The sequence below is a fragment of the Leptonotus elevatus genome, chromosome 2 (genome assembly GCF_054856555.1).
Source record: "Leptonotus elevatus isolate MCC_2025b chromosome 2, RoL_Lele_1.0, whole genome shotgun sequence".
In the NCBI taxonomy this organism is placed as follows: Eukaryota; Metazoa; Chordata; class Actinopteri; order Syngnathiformes; family Syngnathidae; genus Leptonotus; species Leptonotus elevatus.
In genome coordinates, this window is record NC_141240.1 from 6,395,546 (window position 1) to 6,421,540 (window position 25,995).

Genomic DNA, 25,995 nt, shown 5'->3' on the forward strand with positions numbered 1-25,995 from the left:
GCAACAACTTGTGACTTCATTGTTGCCGTCTTAGGCGGGGTACACACATTAAGACCATTGGGCTGTTTCTGTCCCGATTTTGCCCGTTCCCGACAAAGGACGTCAAAGTTATAAGATTGCCAAATGAAAGATTTTTTGGGAGTCTGCGTTTCTAGCATTGATTGGGGTTAGTATCAAGACGTTAGCAAAAAGGACTTGTCTACGACCCATTAGCTTCACTGCTAATGAATGAGCGGTGACGCATTATGTTAAATGAGCACCACGGCAGTGTTCAGTGATTTCAATAGCGACCAACATACTGACAGCTTGTCATCGCCAGCTTCAGAGTGAAGATGACTCTTTATTCAGTAAAATATTTAATTTTGACTAGGCCTTTTCATTGGATTTTTACTAAAGCAATCATTGGGATTATATTATTTGTATTTTTACTGTTTTTTTAAAATTATTTTTATTTTTTTATTTGTTATGCTTTTGGGGTGATTTTGTGTTATGTCTTCAACACTTAAGAGTCCTGATACTAGGGCCCAAAACGGGTTGGGACAGACAATCCTAAATATTAAATGTGTTCAATGTTAATAACCAAACATCTTTATGTGTGAGCTACTCTGAAATCAGTTGATGCCGTGAAGTGTGTGATGTGACTAAAATGTAGCCAATCAAGGAGTCGGCGGTAATTACAACAAAATATGTCATACCCGATGTTGTTGTTGTTGTTGTTTTTTTTTTGTATAAAAGTGGGTTCACCATGCAGACAGCTGGAGGTATTCTCCAAAGTAAGTATTTTCTTTCTGATATCGCCATCTTACAACACTCCCACTTCTGGTCATCGTCAGAAATACTTGGAAAACAGCGGTACACACCTGCAAGTGTCTGCTCGTTTTTATGTTTGTAGATCACGTGTGATCATGCGAGAGCTCTGCTCGGAGGACTGGATTCTAGACTGGTGGTGGAATAGAATCTTTGTGTGTGGTGTTCTGTGTTGAAATTCATTCTAACCTCATCACACAATACAACCCAAACTGCTAAATGTTTCAGTCAGGTCTCTTAGAACCAAATTAATTAACTAACAACAAATATTTTGTGTTACTTCCATCCATCCATCCATCCATCCATCCATCCATCCATCCATCCATCCATCCATCCATCCATCCATCCATCCATCCATCCATCCATCCATCCATCCAAGCATTAAAGATTCCAACCACTGATCCCCTCATCTTGAAAACTGATGCCCTGAATGAGGGCTAATTAGTCAAGTGAAGGCATTAATTATGCTACGCCTCATCTTAATTACGGGACCCAGATGTAGGACATGCTAAAGGAGCATTTGTAAGCACAGTTTGCTAATTTATTGGTCTGTGGCAAGTATGAATGTATGACAGAGGGCATCACAGGTTTCTTCAAACTTATAAGCAGTTGGTCAACCTATTTAAAGGGTGTCAAATTGTCATTATGCTGTTTGATGACATGGTGCGTAAACACAATAAACATAGACCAGTCACAGCAAAAAAAAGAAAAAAGTTACTTCGGGAGATTAGAAAAGAAAAGTACAAGCATGTTAAAGGTAAAAGGTATAAGAAGATCTCCAAGCAACTTGATGTTCGTTTGACTGCAGTTGCACATACTCAGTATTTTAGATCCACGAGACAGTAGCCAACCTCCCTGGATGTGGCCACAGGAGTCATTTGTAAAATTGTTGACAAAATGAAGAGACACTTAATACCAATACTAACAAAAGAGCCTAGTACATCCTCCAAATAAATTACAGGTGAACTCCAAGGTCAAGGTACATCAGTGTCAGATTGCACCATCTGTTGTTTGCTTGAGCCAAATTGGATGTCATGTGAGATGGCCACTGTTGAACAGCTCAAAAAAATATATAACTCATAAAAAAATAGAAAAACTGCATGTTGACAAGCTACAAAGGTTTTGGAAATATATCCTCTGGACAGACAACGCAAAACATGAACTTTTTGGAAAGGCACATAAGCTCTATGTTCACATAGACAAAGCATACCAAGGAAACAGACTTTGTTAGGTTGTGGAAATGCTTTGCTACATCAGGCACAGAGTGCCTTGAGTTTGTGCTGGGTACAATTAAATCTCAAGACTATTAAGGTATTCTAATGTGTTGCTCAGAATGCTGGCACATTGTCAGTATTCAGAATGCTTGGTCTCAGTCTCAGGTCTCATGAGGTGGTGGGTCTTGCAAAACCCAAGAGTGGCTAAGAAAAAAAAACATTGGACTATTCTGATGTGGCCCTCTTTAAGCCCTGATCTAAATCCTTATGAACAACTGTGGAAAGAGCAGAAACATACTTTCTGGAGAAAGCACTCTTCAAACTTGGGACAACTGGAGCAATTTGCTCATGAAGAGTGGACCAAAACACAGTCTCACTCAAAGTTCTGATTCTATAGCTCAGGATCATAATTAGGCTTCTGTGGAGCTTGCTGATGAGCCGATTACCTGAATCAGGGGTGTCGGAGGATGGAAACATCTAAAATCTGCAAGAGTCCGACCCTCGAGGACCAGTATTGGGGAAGCCTGAAGTGGCAAAAATCTTTTTCAGTAGTATTTGTTTCCAAATGTTACGCAACAAAATAGTAAATTGAGGGTGCCATCGTTTCTGTCCTGTTTCATGAGTTATTTGTTTATTTATAAGTAATTGTCTTTATCCACAATTCAAAAGGAATGCATGATTTTCATTGCATTTTCATTAATGCAATTTTTTCTCTCTCAGAGGAATGTGGATCAAAGATGGTTGCAAATATAGACATCAAGCTTGGATGGATGGATGGATGGATGGATTTAAAAAGGCATGTACTTGATGTAGTAGGTTCAATGTAGCGGGCATTCTTTCTATATAGAGTATACTGAATATAATACAAATAATAATAATAATAAGAAGAATAAAGTATGGAACACATTTCTTATCAAATGTGCAACGTCCTCCAATAGCACTATTTCAAGCTTGATGTTTGCCAACCAGTACTGGTGCCCAGAACCTCCCTCCCCCATCGGACACGGGGACACTGAGCAAAGTCATCTAACCTTGTGCTACACTGGCCAAGTCAAACGATTTGCTGGAACTCCTCCTTGTCAGCGTGTTCATGTGGCTTGGATCTGCCAGGAGTAGCTACGGCAACAGAAACTACTTTACCCTTGAACTCTTCTGAACACAATGCTGAGCTTATGTGGTTAAAACTTTCCAACAAGTTATCAAGAAGTTGTAAATCCACAGGGAAAGTGGATCCTGCATTTACACAGGGGCCATGTAAGCAAAGCTCCATGATGCTTCCATCTTTTCTCTCTTGCTTCACCCACTTGTTCTCCTTCAAGCAATCATACCGCCTGTGTGTTGCTTATTTTATGGTGGCATCTAATGGAAACATGCCTAAATTGTTCAGAATGGGACTGACTTGATATGCCAGGTTGGGGAATCACAAAGGCTTTGACAATGGTTGGACAGTGAGTAAAAGCAATGTCTGTGCCAATCATACTGTAATGGCAAAAACCTCAAGAATTGAGCACAATCCCAAAATAACAGCTGCTTAAAATAATCCAAATGATTTGATATAAAACTTTTTTCGTGGAGTCCTGGAAATAGTTACTTTGCCTGGTAACGAGTTACTTTTATTATGAAGTAATTCAATTAGTTACTTTATTGAGCAAGTAATGAGTGATTATAACTAATGATACGACATATCTGCATGATAGGTGAAGAAAACAACATGCACAGGTAGAGGTGAGAGAGTTTAGTTCATTTTCAGTACCAAACAACTAAATCAATGTAAAAAACCTAAAAATTATCAGAGCAAAACAGCAAAATATTATTGGCAAGGCTTTAACATTATTAGAAACAAATGTTGTTTTATAAAACACAATTCTTTCTTTTAACATCTCCGATCTTGAGTGGAAAAAAAGAGTTAATTAAACATGCGAATAAAAGACAGTGTCAAGAAGGGGGAGCTTGAGGACCCAAATGTGGGAAGACAGGGCAAGGAGGCAGAGGTTCGATAAACAAAGGGGTTTTAATTTCTACAAAACAAAAAGCGAGATCTAAATTGCACGGAAAAAACACAACATGGAGAAAACAACAAGGCAAAACGGGCAGCATGACATGGGGGAAAATCCAAGGAAAAACCGGACAGCATCACAGGGGGAAATACAACAATGAACCGACACAGACAGAGGGGAGACAGCAGACTAAATACACAGACACTAACGACACAACAAGACACACCTGGGGCCAGACACAAGTGGTTGAGGGCACTGATTGGTTCACACGAGGAAGGGCAGGATCACACTTAAACAAGACCAAGGGAGACACACAAGGAAAACAGAACCCAAAACATGACAGACAGCTTTTTTTCATCCAGTTTAGTGCAATAAATGGGCGAGGGGGTCGGGGGGTAGTGTAATGCAACGGTTAGGAGTAGCCAAGCAAGTTCCAAGGTCGAGTAGAACAAAATAACACCCTAAACAGAAAGAATGACAACCAAGATGTCTGGCCAATGCAACTATGGATCAGCCAGGTGGTCAAAAAAAAGAAAGAAAAAAAAGCCAGTTTCCACAGAAACGAGATGCTTGACTGGCAGCCTTAATAAAGGCAGCTCTAATTCAGATGGCGCCACTCAAAGGGTGTGAAAATAGTCTACACACACAGTGTGTTGCTACCCTTTGGTTAAAGACATTCAATGATTAGTGAAATAACTTTCAATAGACAAAAGTAACACATAAATATTTATGTAAAATCAGATTTTTGTTTTAAATTACAGGCAGACAGAATTCATTTAAAAAAATCAACAGACAAGAATGATGGTTCTATTTACACTTGTGCAACAAAATATATTATGTGGCAATACCAACATGTGTGTAATTCTCAAATGATATTTGTGGACCTGTTGTCAGATATTTTAGCCCACTCCTCATGAGCAAACTGCTTCAGCTGCCTCATGTTTTAAAGGTGCTTTCTCCTAACTCTCAAGGTGGGGGTGGGAGGCATAGAGGGCGGGTTATTTTTTTTTTTTTATTTTTTTATTTTTTTTTTTTAGAGCTCAGTATTGTTCATTCGGAAATGTCATCATCATTGCTCTTTTTTTTTTTTTTTTTTTTTTTAAATATATATATATATATATATATACACATATATACATACATATATACATATATACATACATACATACATTTTTTTTTTTTGTGTGTGTGGGTGAGTATGTGTGTGTGCGTGCGTGCGTGCGTGCGTGCGTGCGTGTGTTTGTTAGCTCACCAGAAAACCTATTAGAAAAAAAAAAATCTCATACCGTTCACCTAAATCGAACACCAGGAGACCCGAGGGGACCGAAGAAAACCAAGGAAGGTGAAATCCAGCACCGACCAGACACCCCCCACCAGAACTCCTCCCCAGCCCAAGAAACATCCAGACCCCAACAAATCCAAAAAACATAAAATCAGGGAGGCCTCAAGAGACCAACGGAGAGACCGAGAAAAGGAAGGAAGGACAGACGAAGCCGCGTGAGATCCGAGACACCAGCCTCCACCGATTCAATAACCTGAGGAGGAAACAGATTGTGTCTGAGTTTCGGTAGATGCTGGTGTGGTGGATCTGGCATGCATGAAAATCTCCACCAAAGAGGGGAGCCGTCGACCCCCGCCGGAACAGAGCAAGCGCAACACCTCAGGGCCCCCCAGGCCGCGGCAGCGCCAAAGGACGACCCCCGGGCCCCACCAGGGCCACCGGCCGGAGAGCAAACCCAGGAGCAGGAGCGCCCCCCGCCCCAACCCGGCCCGCGCCCCCGGCCCAACGCAGCAGGACGGGGCACTGCAGGCCCACCAGGCACCCCACCGGCCCCCAACCCCCGCCCCCCCCACAACCCCCCGCCCCCCATCCACCCCCGCCACCCACCCCAACCCAGCCCCAGCCGCCCCCATGCCCCCAATCCCCCAGACACCCCCCACCCCCAGCACCCCCCCACCCCGCAACCCCCACCACCGCCCCCCCCCCCCCAACAAAGCCGCCCCCCCCCGACCCCACCCCGACCTACCGGCAGCCCCCCAACCCCCGACCCCCAGCCCCCGGGGACCACCCGCACCCAGGCACCGGCGCCGAAGAGGGGCCGGGCAGCGGAGCGGAGAGGGCAGCCGCGCCCACCCCACCCCCCGCCGTGTGGAAGGACGGAACACCGGGGGCAGAAGGGGGAGATGGGGGCACCGGAGGGCGGCCGACACCCCCGAACCCCAGGCCCAGCGGGGGAAGGCCCCGGTCGTCACCCCAGCGTTCTTTGTGAAAATTAACCCCTGTTACTGAGTCCGCCAGCTCGCGGACTGGCGAACTCTACCCCTAAACCGTGAATGTGACCCCACCCAGTGTATATACAAGTGTGTGTGTGTGGTGCATTAAAATTAGGAGCAGGTGAACCGGAGCCGATGGAAATGATATTCCCACGCTCCGATCCACCCGCCACCCAAGCATGTTGCTGAGTGTATGTGGTGCATTAAAAAAAAATAGATAGGGCGGGTGGCGACACGGACAGGGGACCGCAGCACTGCTCTATACTGCGGCCCCCAACCGATGGCACCCCCACAAGCCCCCCCCCCCACCCACAAGTTGTGTGGTGTATTAAAATTGGAGGGGAGTTGTAGGGTGAAGACGGTGTTTCCACCCTACCCCACCCCCCAAAGTGTGTTATGTGCCCTATATGTCTATAAAAGTGTATTGTGCAAACCTAGTGTAGTGAGTTAAGAGGTGTGACCAGCGGGGCCCCCCCCCAACCGGGCGGGGGCAGGAGGCGCACCGGCCCACCAAGCCATAGAGGGCGGGTTATAGTACAATGTGACTTCCGCATTTGTTTGTTTTTTATAGAATGAAGTGTAATTGCACATCCACTACATTAGGTGGCAGTGGAGCTCTCCCCCTCATTATCAGAGAGAGCAAAAGGAGTATTAGCTAAATATTTTCTTCTTCCAGGCACATAGGAGACCAATTCAGGCTAGCGCAATGTTTTATTCTTCGCCATTTTTAAGTGTTTTTAGGGCCATTATCCTGTTAAAAGACTCATGACGTGTGACTGAGAGGAAGCTTTCTGACAGTAGGCAACACACAACAGCAAAAATGTCCCGCTAGTCATGAGATTTCAAGACAGTAGTTTGTCCCATTATGTGAAAAAAAGGCGTTCTCACAGTAGCGTAATGGATTGTAATGATGCCTTCAATTCGTTTTTTACCACTAAGAAATTTGCGATGCCAACAGCAGCAGAAGCTGAATTAAACAATACATGGAATGAAGACTTTTCACTTTTATTCCAGACTATTCTCCTTAATAGGGAAAAAAAACAAATAGATAAAACCTCCTGATTACGCGGTGTAGTTTAAATTCCTAAAAATGATCACTTCATGAACCATCTCACTAGGGCATCTCCTTTCTTCTGGCACCTTGGGCAAGTTAATTATCTTGTCAATTAAGGCAAAATTATCTTCCAACCTCCCTCATATGCTAATGAATCAACAGGGACATGCGAGAAATCAAATGGGGCTGACAGTGCAGTGCAACCCTGGTTACTATAAAAGGAATTTAATTAGAGGTGGAATTTGATACTTCATTTTGATATAAATGAAACATAAATTTCAGCTATTAGAAGAAAATATTCTCCCTTTCAAAGTCTTTGTGATGAAACAGGTGATATCAGGAATGAAAATCGGATTTTGTAATGGATGCTCCACAGCGACGAATCAGAACTCTGTGGAAATTAGAAGGCACTGTCTTTGTATTCCACACAACACTTTGCACTGATGAAAAAGTAAAAAAAAAATAATAATTAAAAGTGATGTATTTCATTTTTAAACCACACGTGGCAGTAGCGATTCAAAATTCTATTTCTTCGATAGAGCAGCTTTAAGAACAGAATTTAACAGATGATAAATTAGTATAACAGTTGCTCTGTCTTTGTGTGTGTGTGTGTTTTTTCGTGTGAATAACTGTATGTTTGAAATAAAGTATAAACAACACAAATAAGCTCAATTCGGCAATGCTTAAGTCCAAATAGGTTTTCGAGGTGTAAAGGATGCAATTACATTTAAACCGTAAAAGTTTGTAAACCCTTCTTTGTTGGAGAAAAGACAATATTATACGCACTTTGGTTCCCTCTCTTAATTTTCAGTCAACTTATGTAAATCCTTTTTTCCACAGATTTTCCTTGCTTTTGCGGCAGCATCCTTATTTTTTGCACCGCTTTTCAATGAGAACTGAATCTAGCTTTTGAGGTGCTGGTCAAGAGATTGTTCATTCATGGAAGAAGGACAGTGCTCTGTACTGTCCCTAAATTAGTCCTGAGCTGGATTACAGAAGTCTTCCACAACATCAGGGTGCAACAAAGCTGGTGATGCAACACAGATCTACGATGTAAACGGGCGCTAACAAGTCAAACAAATAAATAACTGTCTATCCATTTATTTTCTTAACTTCATCCTCACCACAATAAAAAACATAAACATGAACAAAAAATGACGCTAATGACAGCTTGTTCTTAATTTTTACTACTGTCATTATAGCTTTCATTTTCCATTTGTTTGCGATATCCCTTGCGGAATTCTTTTTTGCATTCTATGCTAAGACAATATATCTTTATGATTCTTGACACCCTCCCACTTTTTGCTTGTTTACATGTTTATCTTACAAAACATACAGTGTGCTGGTTCAACATATAAAAGGCTGGTCAACAGCAGAACAGCTCAATGAAAGTGACTAAAGCTGATGATCCCTGTATATCGAGTTCACGAACTCCACTTTATTCTGTTTAGTCAAAAATATCAAACTGTGCACTTTACATAAAGTAAAACAATTTGGAGTTTCATTTCGAAAATAAGATCTCTTGCCATCAGCTGGTAAGATGGTTCATTATTGTTATATTGGCCTTCATTATCATTAAATGGTGTCTGACCTTTTGTCCCATTGGGCTGCTTTGAGATGGCCTGCAAGTTGTTGATGGAGGCAAAGGAGAATGATTTGTTGGTGATTGGATTTGGGTAAAAAATCAAAAAAAATCAGTGGGAGGTTGATGATAACACTGCATAAAGTTGTATACATACTTATTCTGGATGATTGAAAGGTCACATCTGAGCCAAAATATTCTAGCAATCTTAGAAGTTCCACTTACAAAGTTTATCAGTTCAATGCTTCCTCTCCTCTTGAGTTCAGACTTTTTTTTTTTTTAACTTTCTGTAAAAATCAGCTATAGGTGGAACTGTGATTGCATCGTGCAAAATGTACACTGTGAAAAAGAAAAAGTAGGCTACACAGTGTCAATCAATCTATCTTACAACCCATTTTTCAAGTGTCTCAAAAGCAGATACAATATAGAGATAAAGGATGCCATAATGGATGATTCAAGACTTTGCTTTGCCCTTACTGCAGTCTGCCTTTGTCACTTTACAAGGACTATAAAGTTCAATCAGATAGCAGCTAACAGCCTGCACTCATTCCAACCTCTGCCAGAGAATTGACGGGAGCCTGTTCCATCTGAAACCTCCTTACCCTTTTGTTTGGCCCGCGTCAGGGCAATTTCATCCGGATCCTACCAGGAAATGTGAATCTGAGCAAAATGACTTGATGAGCAGTTATATATGCAAATGAATAGCCTCTGAACTTTTTTTCTCCCACTAGCAGCAGTTTTTAAATGACAACATCCACTAAAGTGGATAAAATGTTCCCCGACCAATTCATATCAAAACTGTGCTTTCCTTTTTGTACATCTTGGCTGTCATCATGCACTTAAGTCAACTACGAGTTGTGATTCCTCAAGCTCAACAGTAACAGAGGTATCGTGTAAATAAATTATTTTGGAGAAATACTTTTTGAAATGTACGACGGCATATTAGGGCTACATATATATACATATTTTCCCATAGGGTAATGTTCAGAGAAAAAACTCAGAAACTTACGAGAAATACACGCAGCGTACTACTCGGATGTATATGCCAATACTTTTCAGGTTTTCAAATAAGGACATAGTAATTGCTTTAGCAGAGATTAACCATCTGATGTTTGAAGCGTTGGGTACAGCCAGCGACAAAGACGCCTCGCTTTGCGAAGGTCCACACTGAGGATCAAGCATTTAGGTTAATTTGTTAAAATGTATATTTACTTGTACATTTATGTTTCCAGAAATATTATTTACACGTTCATACATTTTGTATTTTAAGTTGATGTGTCGAATCTGCTGTTCTCCGTCATTCACTTGCATTTACCTAAAGTATGCTGGCTTCTGATTGGTTAGTGTTAGTCAGCTGATGGGGTAATAGGAAGTGTTGTCGCTCTAGCTGCCGTGTATGACGAGCAAAGTTTAAATTAAGAATGAATCTGTCTCCATCCTGCCTTTTCATTTTATAAACAGTGTCCCATTAACCACCAATGAATCCTCTCATTAGACTATAGCTACGCTACATGTATTTGTTGTAAGTTTCTGAGTTTTTTTCTTGCAAATTTGCCACTTTATTTGCCACTTTATAAAGTGGCAATTTGTTACTTTAGAAACTCCCAAATTTGCCACTTTATAAACTCGCAAATTTGTGACTGTATAAAGTCCCCCCCCCCCCCCCACCCGAAAAAAAATATATATATACGTGACCCTAATACACAGTCGTAGAAAAGTTCTGATGTGGAAAGCCTTTGCAAGTCCTTTTAAGAGGTACCTAACCATCTGAATAAAAATGATTGACTTTGAATGTCTCCTTACCTGTAACAGATAGCTCGGTGGTCCTCCGCACCACAAAGTTTCCAAACTGTAATTCACAGGTGTAATTCCCAATGTCATCTTCCCGAACTTCCTTGATAGAGAGCGTGTCCCTCCTCCTCTCGATTGTCTGTCTCCATTGCTTCGGCATGCACTCCTATGTTGTAAGCAGAGAAAATAAATCATTACAAATACCTACCAACAATCCATTGAATGCACTTTCGTGGAATAAAAAGAAAAAAATTGGGCCACTGAAACACCGGAAGCAAAATAAAATTTGGGGCACTGTAGGCTTTGGCTTTGGACTGAAGAACAAAAAAGAACAACAGCCGATGACTGGAGGCTTGAGCACCCACAACCATTATCCACTATTTTAATCACATTCAGTGAGAAGCTGAACAAGTCATGTGACTCCCTATAATGTGGGGCTCATTTGTTTAACTTTGTACAGGAAAAGGTGTGGGGACATCTGGCCAGTCCACATGAAAAATACTACTGCTTTGAAATAAGCAGTCTATTCCAAACCTCACTGGATCCACAGATTTGAGAGGTTGGGGTCTAGTTTCAGTGCTTTGGTCTCTATTATGTATTTCGCAGAGGCCTGTTTTGTGCAGGCTGTATGCTGTTTGTTATTGTATGGATCTAATCATTTGAAATGAAAGGTTTTCAACATCATGGCACGCCAAGATAAACACTCAATTGTACCTTGTACCAGACAATCTGGGGCTCGACTCCTGGCTGGATGTAATCTTCGATGGCCGTGCAGGTAATGTCCTTGCTTTTGCTCAGCTCTGCCTTCTCAAAGAACCTCATCTTGGAGTTGTAACAGAGGTCTGTGTCATTTTCTGCCACCGTGAGAGACATGGACACCTTCATGCAGTAGCTGGAGTTTCTGAAAAACAAATCATTAATAGAGCACAAATGTAATCTCGTGTAACACTCTTTTATCCCTTTCTGTTGAGGTAATGTGATGACAAATTACATCAAAGAATGTAAGTATGCAGTGAGGTACAGTCAGTAATACTTTGCTCACTTGACGATTGATGAGTCTCATTTATTCCTGTTAAGCAGGAATTGTTTGAGGTAACAGCAATTTGTTGCAGTTAATGCCAACTGCATCATCCAAGAGTATTGTACATGATGGCGTACACTCTAAAAACTGAAAAGTTGACTAAACTTGAAAAATTGAGGTTACAATTTTAAAAGTCCTGTCAACTCAGCCACCATTGTGTAAATGCCACGAGATTACTTTAGTAAAGACAACTTAATTTGTTTTGCACGCTAGAATCTCAATTAAATTGAACCAACCAAATTTTATTGTGTGATAATACGCCATTTAATTATATACTGTAAAAAAAGATAGTGCTCGATCGACTTAATACATTGAATTAAGAAAACTTAATGCTATAGAGAACATGATTTGTTTTGTATTCTACAAGCTTCATTAAGTTGAACCAACATAATTTTAACGATGCAAAAACTACTCCATTCAGTCACTTGTTTTTTTTCTCCAATTCTACTTGTCTCATTCACCTATTTATGACACAGAATCAGGAACTTTATCTTAGTCAAAAACACTTGGGACACAGTCACAAGGGCTGGGGATCAAACCCACAAACTCTACATTGGGAGACAAGCACTATACCACTGATCCATGCCAGCACTGGGTAATGATGAATCGAATTGAACAGATGGCTGCACATTGACATTTCAAGAGAAACCTGTACAACTGCCTGAAAAAGACGTAACCATTTGACAATCATACTGGTCAGACTGATTCAAAGTCACAAACATATTGAGGCAGTATGGAGATCTGCACCTTCTCTAACTACTTCTCTCCACAAAATAGACCAAATCATTAACATACGTTTTTAACAGATTTTTTCAAAAATAAAAAGCGTTTGTCCTGCTGTCCAGGCACCTCCGTCTTGTACTCAGCTTTTAGATTTTTAAGTTGTCCTAAATTCAATACACTCCTGAGTTAAGTCAGAATCAATAAATTATGAAGTTAAGACTGTTTTCTTTGTTTTAATGTAGACCAACTTTGATTATAATGTGTTCATGCAACAAACTCACTTTTTTTATGCATAGAAAGCCTTTGATCTTAAGCAGTACCTACTGACGTCATTAATCCTTTTTTAGAGCGCTCGTGTTATAAAGCAGGTTCAGGGTGTCCAAATCCAGTTCTTAAGGGCCATTATCTTGCATGTTTTAGATGTTTCATACCTGATTCAAATGATCAGCAAAAGCCTGATGGCATTGATAGCCGCGTTCCAACACTCGCACCCCCACCCTGCGGCCCCCAACCACACGCTCCCGCTCTCAACTCTCTGAAATGCTTTGGACTACTGAGACAGACACACTACACACTCGCACCCGTCGACGGGAACGTGCAACCGAGGGGCACAATGGCGGAAGCACAAGAACTGGGACGCGGTCCACACATCGCAAAAAGGAAACGGAAACAAAGCTGATGTGTGAAAACCAGGAAGTCGGAAGTCCCGCCTCATTCATGGTATATACTCCATTGGATTGTAATCATATGCCTTCATCATAACAGATGCCAAACAATTGCAGGGATCCGCCAAGGATGGTGACGTTCATATACAAAATTATTTCAAGATTTCATCTGTTGCTTGGAAAATAAAAACGGATATAACTGTTATAGGAAAAATAAATACAAAAATTAAAAACGAGATTCAAAAATGTAATGCAAAAAAATAAATACAAATGGAACAAAAAAATATATACATAAATAAAAAAATAAATAAAATAAAAATAAAAAAAGATTCAAAAATAACAAATAAATATAAAAATAAATGTCGAAAAAAATAAAAATATAAATAGAATTAAATATCAATCAATAAATTAAAAAAACGCTCTGCTCTCACATTTTTTTCATTTCATGCTGCACACGCTCTGCCAGGTTGAAATGTTATTCAAAGGAGGGGGCGGTCCTAAGCGTGTCTCGTGGTTGCAAACTGCCTTTCAATGGTCGAGTGAGCAGGTCGGTGAACAGGGAAGTCTCGCCGGCTTGCATGGAGAGCTCCAGCAAAGTACGACTATCTTGTCTACCGTCACCATGACTTGTTGTCGAGCAACTCACGTCGCGTATGCAGCATGAACTAGATACATTTGAGATCAGAGCATTTTTATTTATTGGTGGGTGTTTAATTATATTTATATATTTATTTTTGTAATTATTTTATTTTATTTTTTGAATCTCGTTTTTTATTATTGTATATATTTTTACTTTTGTGTATATATATATATATATATATATATATATATATATATATTTGTTTTTATTTTCACTTTTTTATTTTTATTTATTTAGTAATTTATTTATTTTTAAATTTTGGCAGTTTTGGTCTTCCATATGAGTAACTCAATCAACAAAACACTGCTTTTCTTTGATTCTATAGTTGCTGTGTCAGGGAGGGGAACAAAGACAAACGTGAATCCCTACTCATCAATGGATCAATCGGAGCACCTTTTCTCTTAGCCTAATAAGCCATAAAGCAAGCGGCGTTGCAGCAAATCCTTTTGGTTAAAAGACAAAGCAAACAGTGTTTAGCAAAATCTCATTGCTAAATTCTCAAAGCTTGTCGCACAAATTGAGCTGAACCAGCAAACAATTACAAACATGGTAAATCCTTACATAATTGCGCGGCATTATCTGCTTGGCGGATTAGCAGACGCACTGGTCGACATATAATCTTGAAAGTAGCCAGTGCAACACTTAGCGTAATTGTGCTTTTGCATGGTGGCCGGATGCAAATAGAACATGATGTGGAGATTATACAAGACAACTTTCAGCAGATGGTCTACTGAATAAACAGGATCCCATGGGTCCATTCTATTGCCTATTGTATGGGGAGGGGGTGATTAGTTGGGGTGGTGGGGGTGGGGGGTCACTGTGTCATCTGCTCTGCATGAATGAGCAAAGGAGCGGGCCAAGATTTTGTCCTCCAATGTATTTCCAAAAATCCACATCCATCTTGGTGTCTTTTGAGCCAGGCGATCACTCGGTGTCATAATCAGGAAGCCAATTCAGACAACGCCAGGCTCAACTGCAGCCTGTACCCCAAGCACTCATTGCTCTTGGAGGCATGTGCTGCAGATGTGATGATAACAAGGTAGACAATATGGTGGCATTAACAGGTGAGTGCGTCCATCAAACGTGTCACGCTGAAGGGGATATCCAATGTCATGGCAATGTTAGATCATATCCTGCATACATCAATCATGACAGGTGCCAGGTTGACAGCGACTGTGTAGGGCAGGTAGAGGACTCGCCATTCAATATTCTGCAAGTCTAGTAAAAACACACTAAAGCACAATGATGGAAGGAACCACAATTCAAGTTTATCAATCAAAATTCCTGTCCTAGACTACATTTCTTTTAAGGACTTTACACTTTCAACACACAACATTCAAATCAACAAAGCAGACAACATAGCAGCCTTATTATAATGTGGGTGTGGCATCAACACTGAAGGGGGCATACGGGTTCACGTTGCTGCCACTCTTCTTCTACGCATAACTAGTGAGCCTGTTCTTTGAGATTGTTAGACTAAGGCATCAAACTGTGGTGTAATTAATTCTCTTTTTTTTTTTTGGTTGAAAATTATTTTATCTAAAGTTAAGGTAAAAGCGTTGGGCTTGGGGCGCGGGCCGTGTTGGGTTGGGGCGCTCCTGGCTCCTGGGTTTGCTCTCCGGTCGGTGGCCTGGGGGGGCGCTGGGGGGTTGTGCTTGCTCTGTCCTGGCCGGGGTCAACGGCTCCCTTCTTTGGTGGAGTTTTTCTTGCATGCCAGATCCACCACACCAGCATCTACCGAAATTCAAACACAATCTGCTTCTTCCTGTGGTCGTTGAATCGCTGGAGGCTGATGTCTGTGGATCTCACTCTGCTTCATCTATCCTTCCTTCCTTTCCTCAGTCTTTCCTTTGGTCTCTTGAGGTCTCCCTAGTTTGTTGGAATTTAGATGTTTCTGGGGTTGGTGAAAGATTCCTGTTGGTAATCCGGTGGGTATTAGGCGATGTCTGGTCAGTGCTGGATTTCATTTTTCTTTCTTTTCTTTGATCCTTCCTCGGGTCTCCTGACAACCTCACGACTCTAGCTGGATTCTGAAGTATTCGGTTTAGGTGAACGGTATGGGATTTTTAATAGGTTTTAGGTAAATTAATGAGTACACACTCACACGCACGCACAAAATCAAAAAAAAAAGAGAGCAATGATGATGACATGTCGAATCGGTAAGATTACCGAATGAACAATACTGAGCTCTCTCTAAAAATAAAAAACAAATAAAAAACATAAAAAAATATTATCCACCAATGCTTTCATTGTCTCTGCAAATAAAAGCTACACGTTTGAATAAAAACTGCAACACTATTAAACTCTTATAAAAAAGTAAGCATGTACAATATTTCCTCCCACATATGTCCTTAAATTACCCAATGTCAGTTCTTCCCAGCTACAGTAAACAAACACCATATTAAAAAAAAAACATAATTAAAACCTTTCTCGTTTTACGTGTGTCAAACACAGCAGCTTATCTTATATATCATAACAGTGTCGTCATTTCCAAGCCAGCGCCTTCAGGGAACTAATTTTCCTTTTCACAACACCTTCAGCTCATCTTTATTCAATCAACCTACATTTGTAACAAGGGTTGACATTCTCTCTCCATTGTATTCTTAACTCCGTTCTGAGCCTTTTCATTGGTCCCGGGCATGGTTGATTGGAACAGTAATTTGATAGTCTTCAATTGACAGCAGAGCTCTGGAGGTGGAGTCGTATTGTGAGTGCATGGTGGCTGGACCTGCACCCATGAGGCACAGCTCAAAGAGGTAACACGGTATGAATTACTCGTCCCATCATCTCAACAGCTGTGGGAAGGGCCTTGGTGCAATTTGAGCAGTGTGGGGGCTGAAAGTGTGGACCAAAGGCGGCGGGCGAAGGTGCGGGATTAAGGCAGCAACCGATCTACAGACACTGGCTCTAGGGGTGTGTAATGTGACCTCTTTGGCAGGGAAGGAGCCCGAGCTGATGTGCGAGGTCGAGAAGTTCCCACTAGTTATCATCAAGCTCGCCTCAACATCTCATACTGGTCTCTGGTACTGGTCTTCTTTTGAGGGTTTGGACTCACTTCCACTCTGAAGTTGTTCCCAGTGAGAAACGCTGAGAAGCTTGTTTTTACGTTTGGTTTTACCCTGGTGGATGAGAGCGTAGGCTACTGACTGTTGCTTGTGCTTGTACACCAAACTGCAACTCAGAATACCCACTTTTTTTCTACTGGGACTCCCTCACCCTGCTAGGGGACTTCAATGCACACATGGATAAAGACCGCGAGAGCTGTAATGGCATGACTGGGAGGAAAAGCCTCACTGACCAGAACCCAGAAGCAGTGTTCTGTAATTAGATTTCTGTGCTCCCAATGGTTTAACCATAACCAATGCTATGTTCAAACATAAGGGTTTCCATGCATGACACCAGGGACATACACCCTTTGGCCACAGTTTGGTGATTGAATTTGTGGTCAATCCGGCATACCATTTAATCCGGCCTTTCCTTTAAATGGGCCCGGAGTACCTGAAAATTTGGTGGCTGAACGTAAGATAAACTTTAGGCCTGCTGGAGCCACGTCTAAGAAGAAACAAGCATTTAGCACTGACATTTAAAAATCTGGATAATTCCATGAGAATGGTTCCACTTAATTTTTGATGCCCAGCTCTAGCCATGGTGCGCCTACCGGCTTGCAAGGGTCTGTGAAAGATTTACACAGAACCCCTTGCCTGACTTGCATTGGGCACAAAAGCAGTGCCCTCAGTGTCACACTCCTCCTGTGTTAGTACAGTCATACTTGGTGAGGCCAATGCCCCAGCTTGCAATGCAGCAGAAACACATACAGCACCTTTCGGCTGCATGTCATCACCCATCCATGATGCTTCTTACTCTGGTATTTCTTATTGGTGTAGACATGTGGACCAGATCAAATGACGGGTCATGGCTGGGGCTGAATGACTGAGTATTCCAGACGGCCCATTCTGACTGTCATTTCCATGAGAGATGAACTGTTACCCCTGCCTGTGAATATTAATACTGGCCACATGGGGGAATTTCAGCGTGCAAGGGGAGATATGGTCGTGGCAGCGGTGCACACAGATGCATTCTCACTCCTTCATTACTCTTCTACCCCAGGTCTCTGCTGGTGACAGCGCAGGCATTGTGAGCCCATGCAGGGACGTCATTAATAGGTGGAGGACAGCGGCAGCAGGCTAGCTTAAGTGAACAGTGTCGAAGGTTAAACATTATCTCCCTACCAGGAGGCAGCCTGGTCTCTGCTCATCTCATTTTGTGGAAATAAATGTGTGTGCCTGTGCATTGAGGATCCCTGCTATGTACTGTATGCATTGATTTGAATACAATTGATAATACTGTGGCTCCTATAAGGGAAGCATGAGGATAGAGACACCATCTGGGAAGCCCAATTAAATTGGGAACCACAACATTTAAAGATGTTGTTTAATAATGCAATATTTAGGCAAGGAAATACTTGAAACACTTTTTTGTCAAAAACATCACTAGCAAAAGCAATGGATGGAGGTTTCTGTGGCATGACTTCTCTTTATAGCCACAGATGTTCCTTTGGCATGAAACCATCCATCCATTTCCTATACCGATTATGCCCATTAGGGCGGCGGGTGAGCTGGAGCCTATCCCAGCTGACTTTGAGAATGAGGCAGGATACACCAAGCACTGGCTCAGGAAAACACTTTCAGTAAATACATCTTTCTTGAGCTTTACATCTCGGTCAAAGCATCTGTACAAGATTTTTTTTTTTTTGCATAGACAAAAAGCAAGCTTTTAAAACTGCCTCAAAGATTTTGAAAATGGGTGATTTTATGAAATGGATGACTTGCAATTGCATACACACATATGTGACCTTCATGCTTGGCGGAACAATGGGCTGGTGATGCACGTGTGTTTCTCAACAGAAGATGCCTGATAATGCTTCTCCAGCAACATGTGGCTAGTCAACACATTATTCTCATAATGTAAATGCTTATCCCAAGTTTATATTTAAGAGAGTATAAAAACACAAGGAGAAGCTAATATGTGCTTGGTACTGGCACAGTAAGCAAATGAAGTGTTTTCATGCATTTTTGCAGTTCAATGATGACATTTAAAAAATTCCAGGAAACAAAAATAAATAAAACAAGTAAATAAAATAAAGTTTTGATTTTTATTGAATGTACACTACGTGTCTTAAATCTAATTTCAGTACAAGAAAGCTTTTAGCAATGCAAATTTCTCCATGAATGTTACACAAATGTGTCTTATTGGCAGAGTAATTACTGTGCACTTTTTAACTCATTCAAAATAAATATGTTTTTTAATACTTTGTCCTACACTCCCAAAAACTTTTAAAAAAACGCTTTGATACAGTTTTTGAGACGAAGAGGTCGCTTAAAGCAATGGTAGTTATTACAAAAAACGGCCAGCAGATGGCAGTAGACTATAAGAGGCCATGTTGCAACAAGCTTTTTTCCCAGTTTTCAACAGGTTTTTGAATAATGATGAAACTTAGCTGTATTCCAATGCTAATTGCTGCAAAACGGAAACAGATACAAATATACTTTTTTTTCCTGATGAAAGAAGAGACTCTAATCTTTCTTTCGGTAGGTACTATGCTTTTATAGAAATAGAACAGAATATTCTGTGGACTTTGCAAAATCAGTCAAAATCCAGTAAAACAGCCGGGAGCAAAGGGGGTTGCTTCAGTAAAAATGGCTGCGAGTGAATGAGTTAATGGATTTTATTCACAATATTTAAGAATAGTAATGAATCCTGGAAAGGGAATCCTGATGCACAGCAAAATTAGAAACTTTAAATTAGAAACGTTCTCATGCTAATAAGATAATCATCACTCTTGTAGCATATTCAAAATCCGAATAGCTGTGTGTGTGTGTGTGTGTGTGTGTGTGTGTGTGTGTGTGTGTGTGTGTGTGTGTGTGTGTGTGTGTGCCACTCTGCATTAAGTGACAGATTTTGCCATTGCAGATTTTTTTTGCTTCGCATATGACAATGTTCCTCAGGGTATAACATCTGAAACAGCTGAGAGCTGACCCCGATTTGACACACAGCACCGCTCATCTGCTCTGCGTTCTTTTACTATACATGACGTGAGCGCTCCCTTGTAACGTGGCAACGGATCTGTGTGTGTCTGTGTTTGTGTGTGCATGTGTGCGTGCGTACGTGGGAGGAAGTGGGCGCAAGAGAGCAAAAGAGACGGGCCTGCATGCTCAGAATTTCAAGTGTGCACGTGTATGTGTAAGTAAATGCTGTGTGTTGGAGGCTTGCTAAGTTCCTGTCAGTTGCAGCTGGTCTTGTGGGAGCACAGAACTGACATGTTGTGTGCATGAATGATAGTGTATGACAATGCCCTCGCTTAAATGCATCTGAGCAAACACAAGATGCGACAAGAGCAGATGCATTGAAACGTGCTTGTTTGGAAGTCTGAAGAAGTGATGTAATGCATACAAAGAAGTTAAGCTACAACGTCTATGCATTTATTTTCAAGCCAGTCAGTAAGAATCAGAAGTGGCAAATCCAGGTCCAGAAAGTAAAAACCCTGCCACAGTTTGGCTTTAGCCTACCTAGCAGGTAAACGAGCACCATGGGAGCTAGCTAGCTAGCACCTGAAAGTAAAAACTCTGCCACAATTTGGCTTTAGCCCCTGATGCTAGCTAGCTAGCTAGCTCCTGTTAGATTATTAACATTGTTTTTCTGTTTCAATTTATATTTTTCAAAGTGTTTTGATAGATTAGTTAGATATGTTACAACTGTTCCCCATATGTTAGTTAATCTGTAGTCTTTTGTTCTCTTCTCTGGGGAAGTAAGGTTTCTGATTCAATCTAAATGAGGGGATGTCTGTAAATGCAATCAGAGGTCGGTCCATAAAAATCCCTTGTGCGAGAAGGCGCCAGGGGGCCAATTGTTCACCCACATCTTGAGTGGATCAAGACAGGAACTGAAGTAAAGATAAGAATGGGGGGCTCTGTCTGTAGGGGCAAAATATACTTATTTGCAGACAAAGGGGGTGGGAACTGTTTTTGTATAAATGTATGCGTGTACTTTGAGAAGGTTACACTTTTTGGACCAGAGCTGTTTGAGCCAGGTTCTAAAGATGTCTTTCAGACTCTGAAATAAAGCTGGCAAACTTCTCCACGAGACTTCAACTTTGAATTTTATTTGAACACGCAGAAATCATAGAAATTATTTCCAACACTCCCTAACAGGTAAACAAGCACCATGGGAGCTTGCAAGGGAGCTAGCTAGCTAGCTAGCACCTGGGGCTAAAGCCAAACTCTGGTGGGGTTTTTACTTTCTGGACCTGGATTTACCATCTCTGGTAAGAATAAGAAGATGGCAGTAATGCAAGAGGAAACACACATCAAAACAATCTAATATCATGCATTTGCTGTCAAAACATTGGCATTAGTGTTGGATGCCACCGACTATTTAAGGATCTTTAGGTTGTTTTCCAGTATAGAACTCCGGACGTTGACATCCCACATCACACAATGCACTGTACCAAACGTAAAAAACTACACTTTGGTAGGATAGAAAACATGTCGGTAGTTTGAGTACACACAAACGCAACACTTTTACAAGAGTGCCACTGCCACAACAAGAGGAGGCAAAAGAAGGGGCGAACATTCTACACATATCAGGTGATCCGGAGCTTGGCACACCGCGGCTGAAATGGCAGATGCTAACAAAAGTTCAATACTTGCGTGAAGCTGCTGGCTTAGATGGCATATTGACTACATACTGCCATAAAGGGAAATAACAAATCCAGATTGTACACATTTGTGCAAGACTGGCTTGAAGCTAGCTTCCTACCACACGCAAAATATGGGGGAAATAGCCCGCAGATGCCAACATACCTAATAAAGTGCAATACTTGCATGAATCTGCTATCTTAGATGGCATCCTGACAGTACACATAAAGGGGAATAACAAATCGTTATTGAGTTTTTTGAAAAAATATCTAGATTTTTTTTTTAGCCCATATCGCCCACCCCTACGTGGAATTACCTCCTCTCTTACACCGGTGAGTGCTTTCAAATTTGAATATACAAAAGCTTTACAAGTTTGTACAATCTGGATTTATTTCCCCTTTGTGTGGTCAAATGCCATTGAAGTTAACAGTTTCACGCAAGTCTTGTAGTGTTATTTAGGTACGTTAGCAATTTAGCAGCTGCTAATTGGGCCGCAGCCGCTGTCTACAATGGCGAGGAGGGCTAAAACTATGGCTGCTGTGATCCATTGGCTACGTATTGATTCCTCTTTTGGTAGCCTGGAGCATGCTCAATCCTTTTTTTGCCTCTTCTCATTGTGGTAGCTAGTCCACAACAGCTGTCAATCAATGTTAAAGTGTGGTGTTTGCCGTTCACTCAAAGTAGCAGACACGCTTTCCATGCTGCCAAAATAGGATTTTGGGACGCGTGACGTCAATGTCCAGATCTCTACGTTTGTACTGTCCCATATAACTCTGCTCATGCAGACACACAAAATGGAAATTTCAACCTAAGGATAAAATAAAAAATGAAGGCAGTCTATGTGACCTCATTTTAGAATTAAAGCATTAAAGGTGCCCATTCTAATGATGTAAGTCTGATTTTCTTTTTCATCCAAAATTACAATACAATTGTGTGCAATGGGCAATTGTGAGGATGAAAGTGATTTGAAACAGTATGCAAACTGAAACATAAATTGACGTTTTGAGATTCTTCTTTGTGCAGATGAACCATTGATTGCATCATGCCACATGGTGTTGCAATCACAGACTCAAGCTAAAGCACCCTGTAGAATTTATACCACCAAAAACAACACCACCCTTCACTGGTTGATGGCAACGTTTTGACAGATTTAGTCATTTTTTCACCAGGCTCTCAGATGTTATAGTGTAGCCGTAACGTAATGGATGCTTACCAATGTCAATCAGTGTCACTGTTTTTATCACCTGCAACAAAGCTAGAGGCTAACACTAAAGGTACGAGTTTGTGAATGTAATTTCAGACAATGGTTCCGCGTGTAGTCGCAAATGTCCTTCCAGGCCAGATAAAGTAAAACAAGCATAAAGATTCCATTGCAACAGGAAAAAAAAGGCAATAAGGGAAAACACTTTTTCAATTTAGACGTTTTGTTGACACTCAAAGGTGAGCAAAGAAGTGTCAACACCCTTACTTTGGTTCTGGATGGTGCTAAAGCAGCAATTCATCTCCAAATCAACTCTTTACGTGATACATGACTACACAACAACACACAGCTCACTCAATGTCCACCGTGTCCATTGATGTCAAAATCCTGCCAATGTTTCTTAATGGAGAAGTGTTGAATCAAGACTGCCTGTGTCTATTCATGGCCGCTAACACAGTGAAGGTGCACATGGTGTGGAATGTTAATGTTCAAAACTTTCACAGTGCCACTTGTTAGATAGCGGGAAACCTGTGCACATTTAGCAATTGGGCCACTGGTATACGGTGTTCCCTCGTTTCTCGGTTCATCTTTCGCTGTTTCGTGTGTTTTTTTTACAGCGTGCTTCTTTTTTTTTTATAGCGTGCTCTTTTGTTTTTTGTACAGTGTATGCACGCGCCGTCCGCCGCCGCTGTCAGACTGCGCCTTCTACCCGCCCCATGGTTCACGCAGACCCGCTAGAGTGGAGTTTCGGGGGCACCGGGGCGATGCGGTCTCGCGGTCAAAATGGGTTTACGTGTCCTGCCTCATATCTTCATCATTAAAATTAAGATTGTCCGCCCCGAACCATGCCGCCTTCCCCTTGATGGCTAAGCGCATCATGCGTCCACCAATCGCTCCATGGTTCACGCAGGCCCGACGGCCACGAGCGCTCGAGTGGAGTTTCGGGGGCACCGCAGCGATGTGATCCTGGTCAAAATGGGTTTACGTGTCCTGCTTCGTATCTTCATCATTAAAATGAAGAAATAAAGGGTTGACAAACGACAGATTTTTACCCGGGATGGGAACCCCCGCAGGGGGTAACGTTTTGAAAATCCTCTGTGTCCTTGAGGTCTTTGGCCAGCCGTATCTCCCCAGCCCTATGTCCTACCGGGGACATACGGGCATCCTCATTTGTCTCGCCAAGACCTTTCCAACGGTGTATGGCCCGGTCGCCTTCGCGACCTGGAGATAGAGGCCTGACAGTTTCCCAATTTCATGCCCTGGAATGCTCGTGCGTCCGCCACCGCCCCATGGCTCACCCCTAGATTACACCGCATGCGTGTGCATTGCGAATCCGCTCTGCCGATTTGTTTTCATTTCCAGCTTGTTCATATTACACCTGCTGCGTATGCGCTGCGGATCGACTGCCGACCAGCTTGTCATACTGAGACCGCCAGACGCGGCAATGGGCTCCTGAGCCTCCCGGTCAAAATGGATTTCTCAGCCTCGTATCATCATCACTAAAACTAAAAAAGAGTGTCATTTCTAACCTCTGTTTTGTTGTTGTTGTTAATTCTATTTTATTGTTATTATTATTTTAAAATCTACAAATGTTTGAACACTGAGAGTGTATAGGGCTACTGTGTTTAATAAGAGATACATACAGTATGTGAGAAAATGTTAACGCCTATCAAGAAACGTGCATGTATAAAGTGTGTGGTGAGGTGTTAGCTTTAAAACATGTATAATGAATGAAAATATATATAGTATGAACGAAAAAACATTTAGAAAAAAAAATACTTTGTTGCATAATCAGTAAATAAAAAAAATACTTTTAATGGAAAAAATTACTGTAAATAAAAAAATAACAAATATGATGTATAAAAAAGCATTCGTAATAAACTAAAAATCATACCAAAACGAAAAAACATCCCGCAAGAAACGAGGGAACACAGTAGTGGTGTGGCAGTACCTTAAAACACAGGAATAGTATCCCACGTCGTCTAGTTCGGCTGGTCGAAACCATATTGCATCTTCCTCCTTGCTCATTCGTGAACCGTCGAAACTGATGGGCTCCTCAAAATCGCCATGTCCAGCACTTTTGTACCACATGAGGCTGAGTCCTGAGCTCTGAGCATGTGTGTAGTTGGCACGGATATATCCATAGAATAAAGCACACTTAATCCGAACAGGTTCACCCAGGAGCACCTTGTATTTCAGATAGTCCACGGACCAATCTGTGCATCCTTCCACTGCAAGACAAGAACAGACAGAGGAACAATTAAGATTATGACATTAAATGCAAACTAATTCATACTAACTTAGAGAGCCCCAACTAAAATGGAAATGAAATATCCTTAACTCATTTGCTCCCAAAAAACGCCTACATACGTTCTATTTTAAATGTTAGCAGTGTCCCAAAAACGTATTTAGGCTATACGTTTTTAATGGTTTTTTTATGCTAGAGCATACACAATGCTTTGAGGCTGCCTCTGAACTGAAGAGAACGGTTGAAACAATGGTAGGTATAACAAAAACGTCCAGCAGATGGCAGTAGAGTGTAAGAGATTTACCAGGGCACAGTTCCCCACAGTTTTAAACAGAATGGAAACAAATACGAATATACTTTTTTTTCCTCATGAAAGAAGAGACTCAAATCTTTTCTTTGGTAGGTTCCATGTTTTTATAGCAATAGAACACAATATTCTGTGGGCCTTGCAAAATCAGTCAAAATCCAGTAGAACAGCCGGGAGCGAAGGGGGTTGCTTCAGTGCAATTGGCTGCGAGTGAATGAGTATTAAAGGGGACATTATGGACAATTGTTCATGTTTGTGTGTGTGTTTCTTTTTTTAAATGCAAATAGTTATAAACTAGTCAGATAGGCTTGACGAAGTTCCAGAGTGAAAGAACCACTATAGAGGCATCTGAAACACTATAAAGTAAAGCAAAAAAGATAAGCAGATCTGCTCTGTTTACATATATTATCGTTAGCTAACAGTGTTACCAAGTTACGGCAGAGTTGCGTTCCTACGCTGGCGATGTAACCTGAATTTCGACATAAGTCGGATTTCTTAATTAAAGTCGATATTTACATCAAAATACATTGTACAGTAATTTGAAAAAACATATTTGCGTGACCCCGGAACCAACATTTTGTGTTTCCGCACAGACATTCATTGCTGACGGACGGCAGAGCGCAGCTAATCTAAACATAAACACGGAAGTGTGACGTGCCTGATGGCGAGCCGACCTGCTGATGGACGTCCGTTGCTGGAGGTAACAACAACGCAACT

The 25,995-nt window shown here is 41.4% G+C and overlaps 1 protein-coding gene across 1 annotated transcript in view; it reads right to left on the reverse strand.

The window, feature by feature from the left end:
* LOC147178286 (interleukin-1 receptor accessory protein-like 1) overlaps positions 1 to 25,995 on the reverse strand; it is a 190,419-nt gene that overhangs the window by 71,345 nt on the left and 93,079 nt on the right. Inside the window, exons 3-5 of the mRNA XM_086068572.1 lie at positions 24,675 to 24,954; positions 11,434 to 11,620; positions 10,732 to 10,885 (exon numbers count right to left, since the gene is read on the reverse strand). Coding sequence (XP_085924698.1) covers positions 10,732 to 10,885; positions 11,434 to 11,620; positions 24,675 to 24,954 — 621 coding nt within the window. The remainder of the gene's footprint in view (positions 1 to 10,731; positions 10,886 to 11,433; positions 11,621 to 24,674; positions 24,955 to 25,995) is intronic.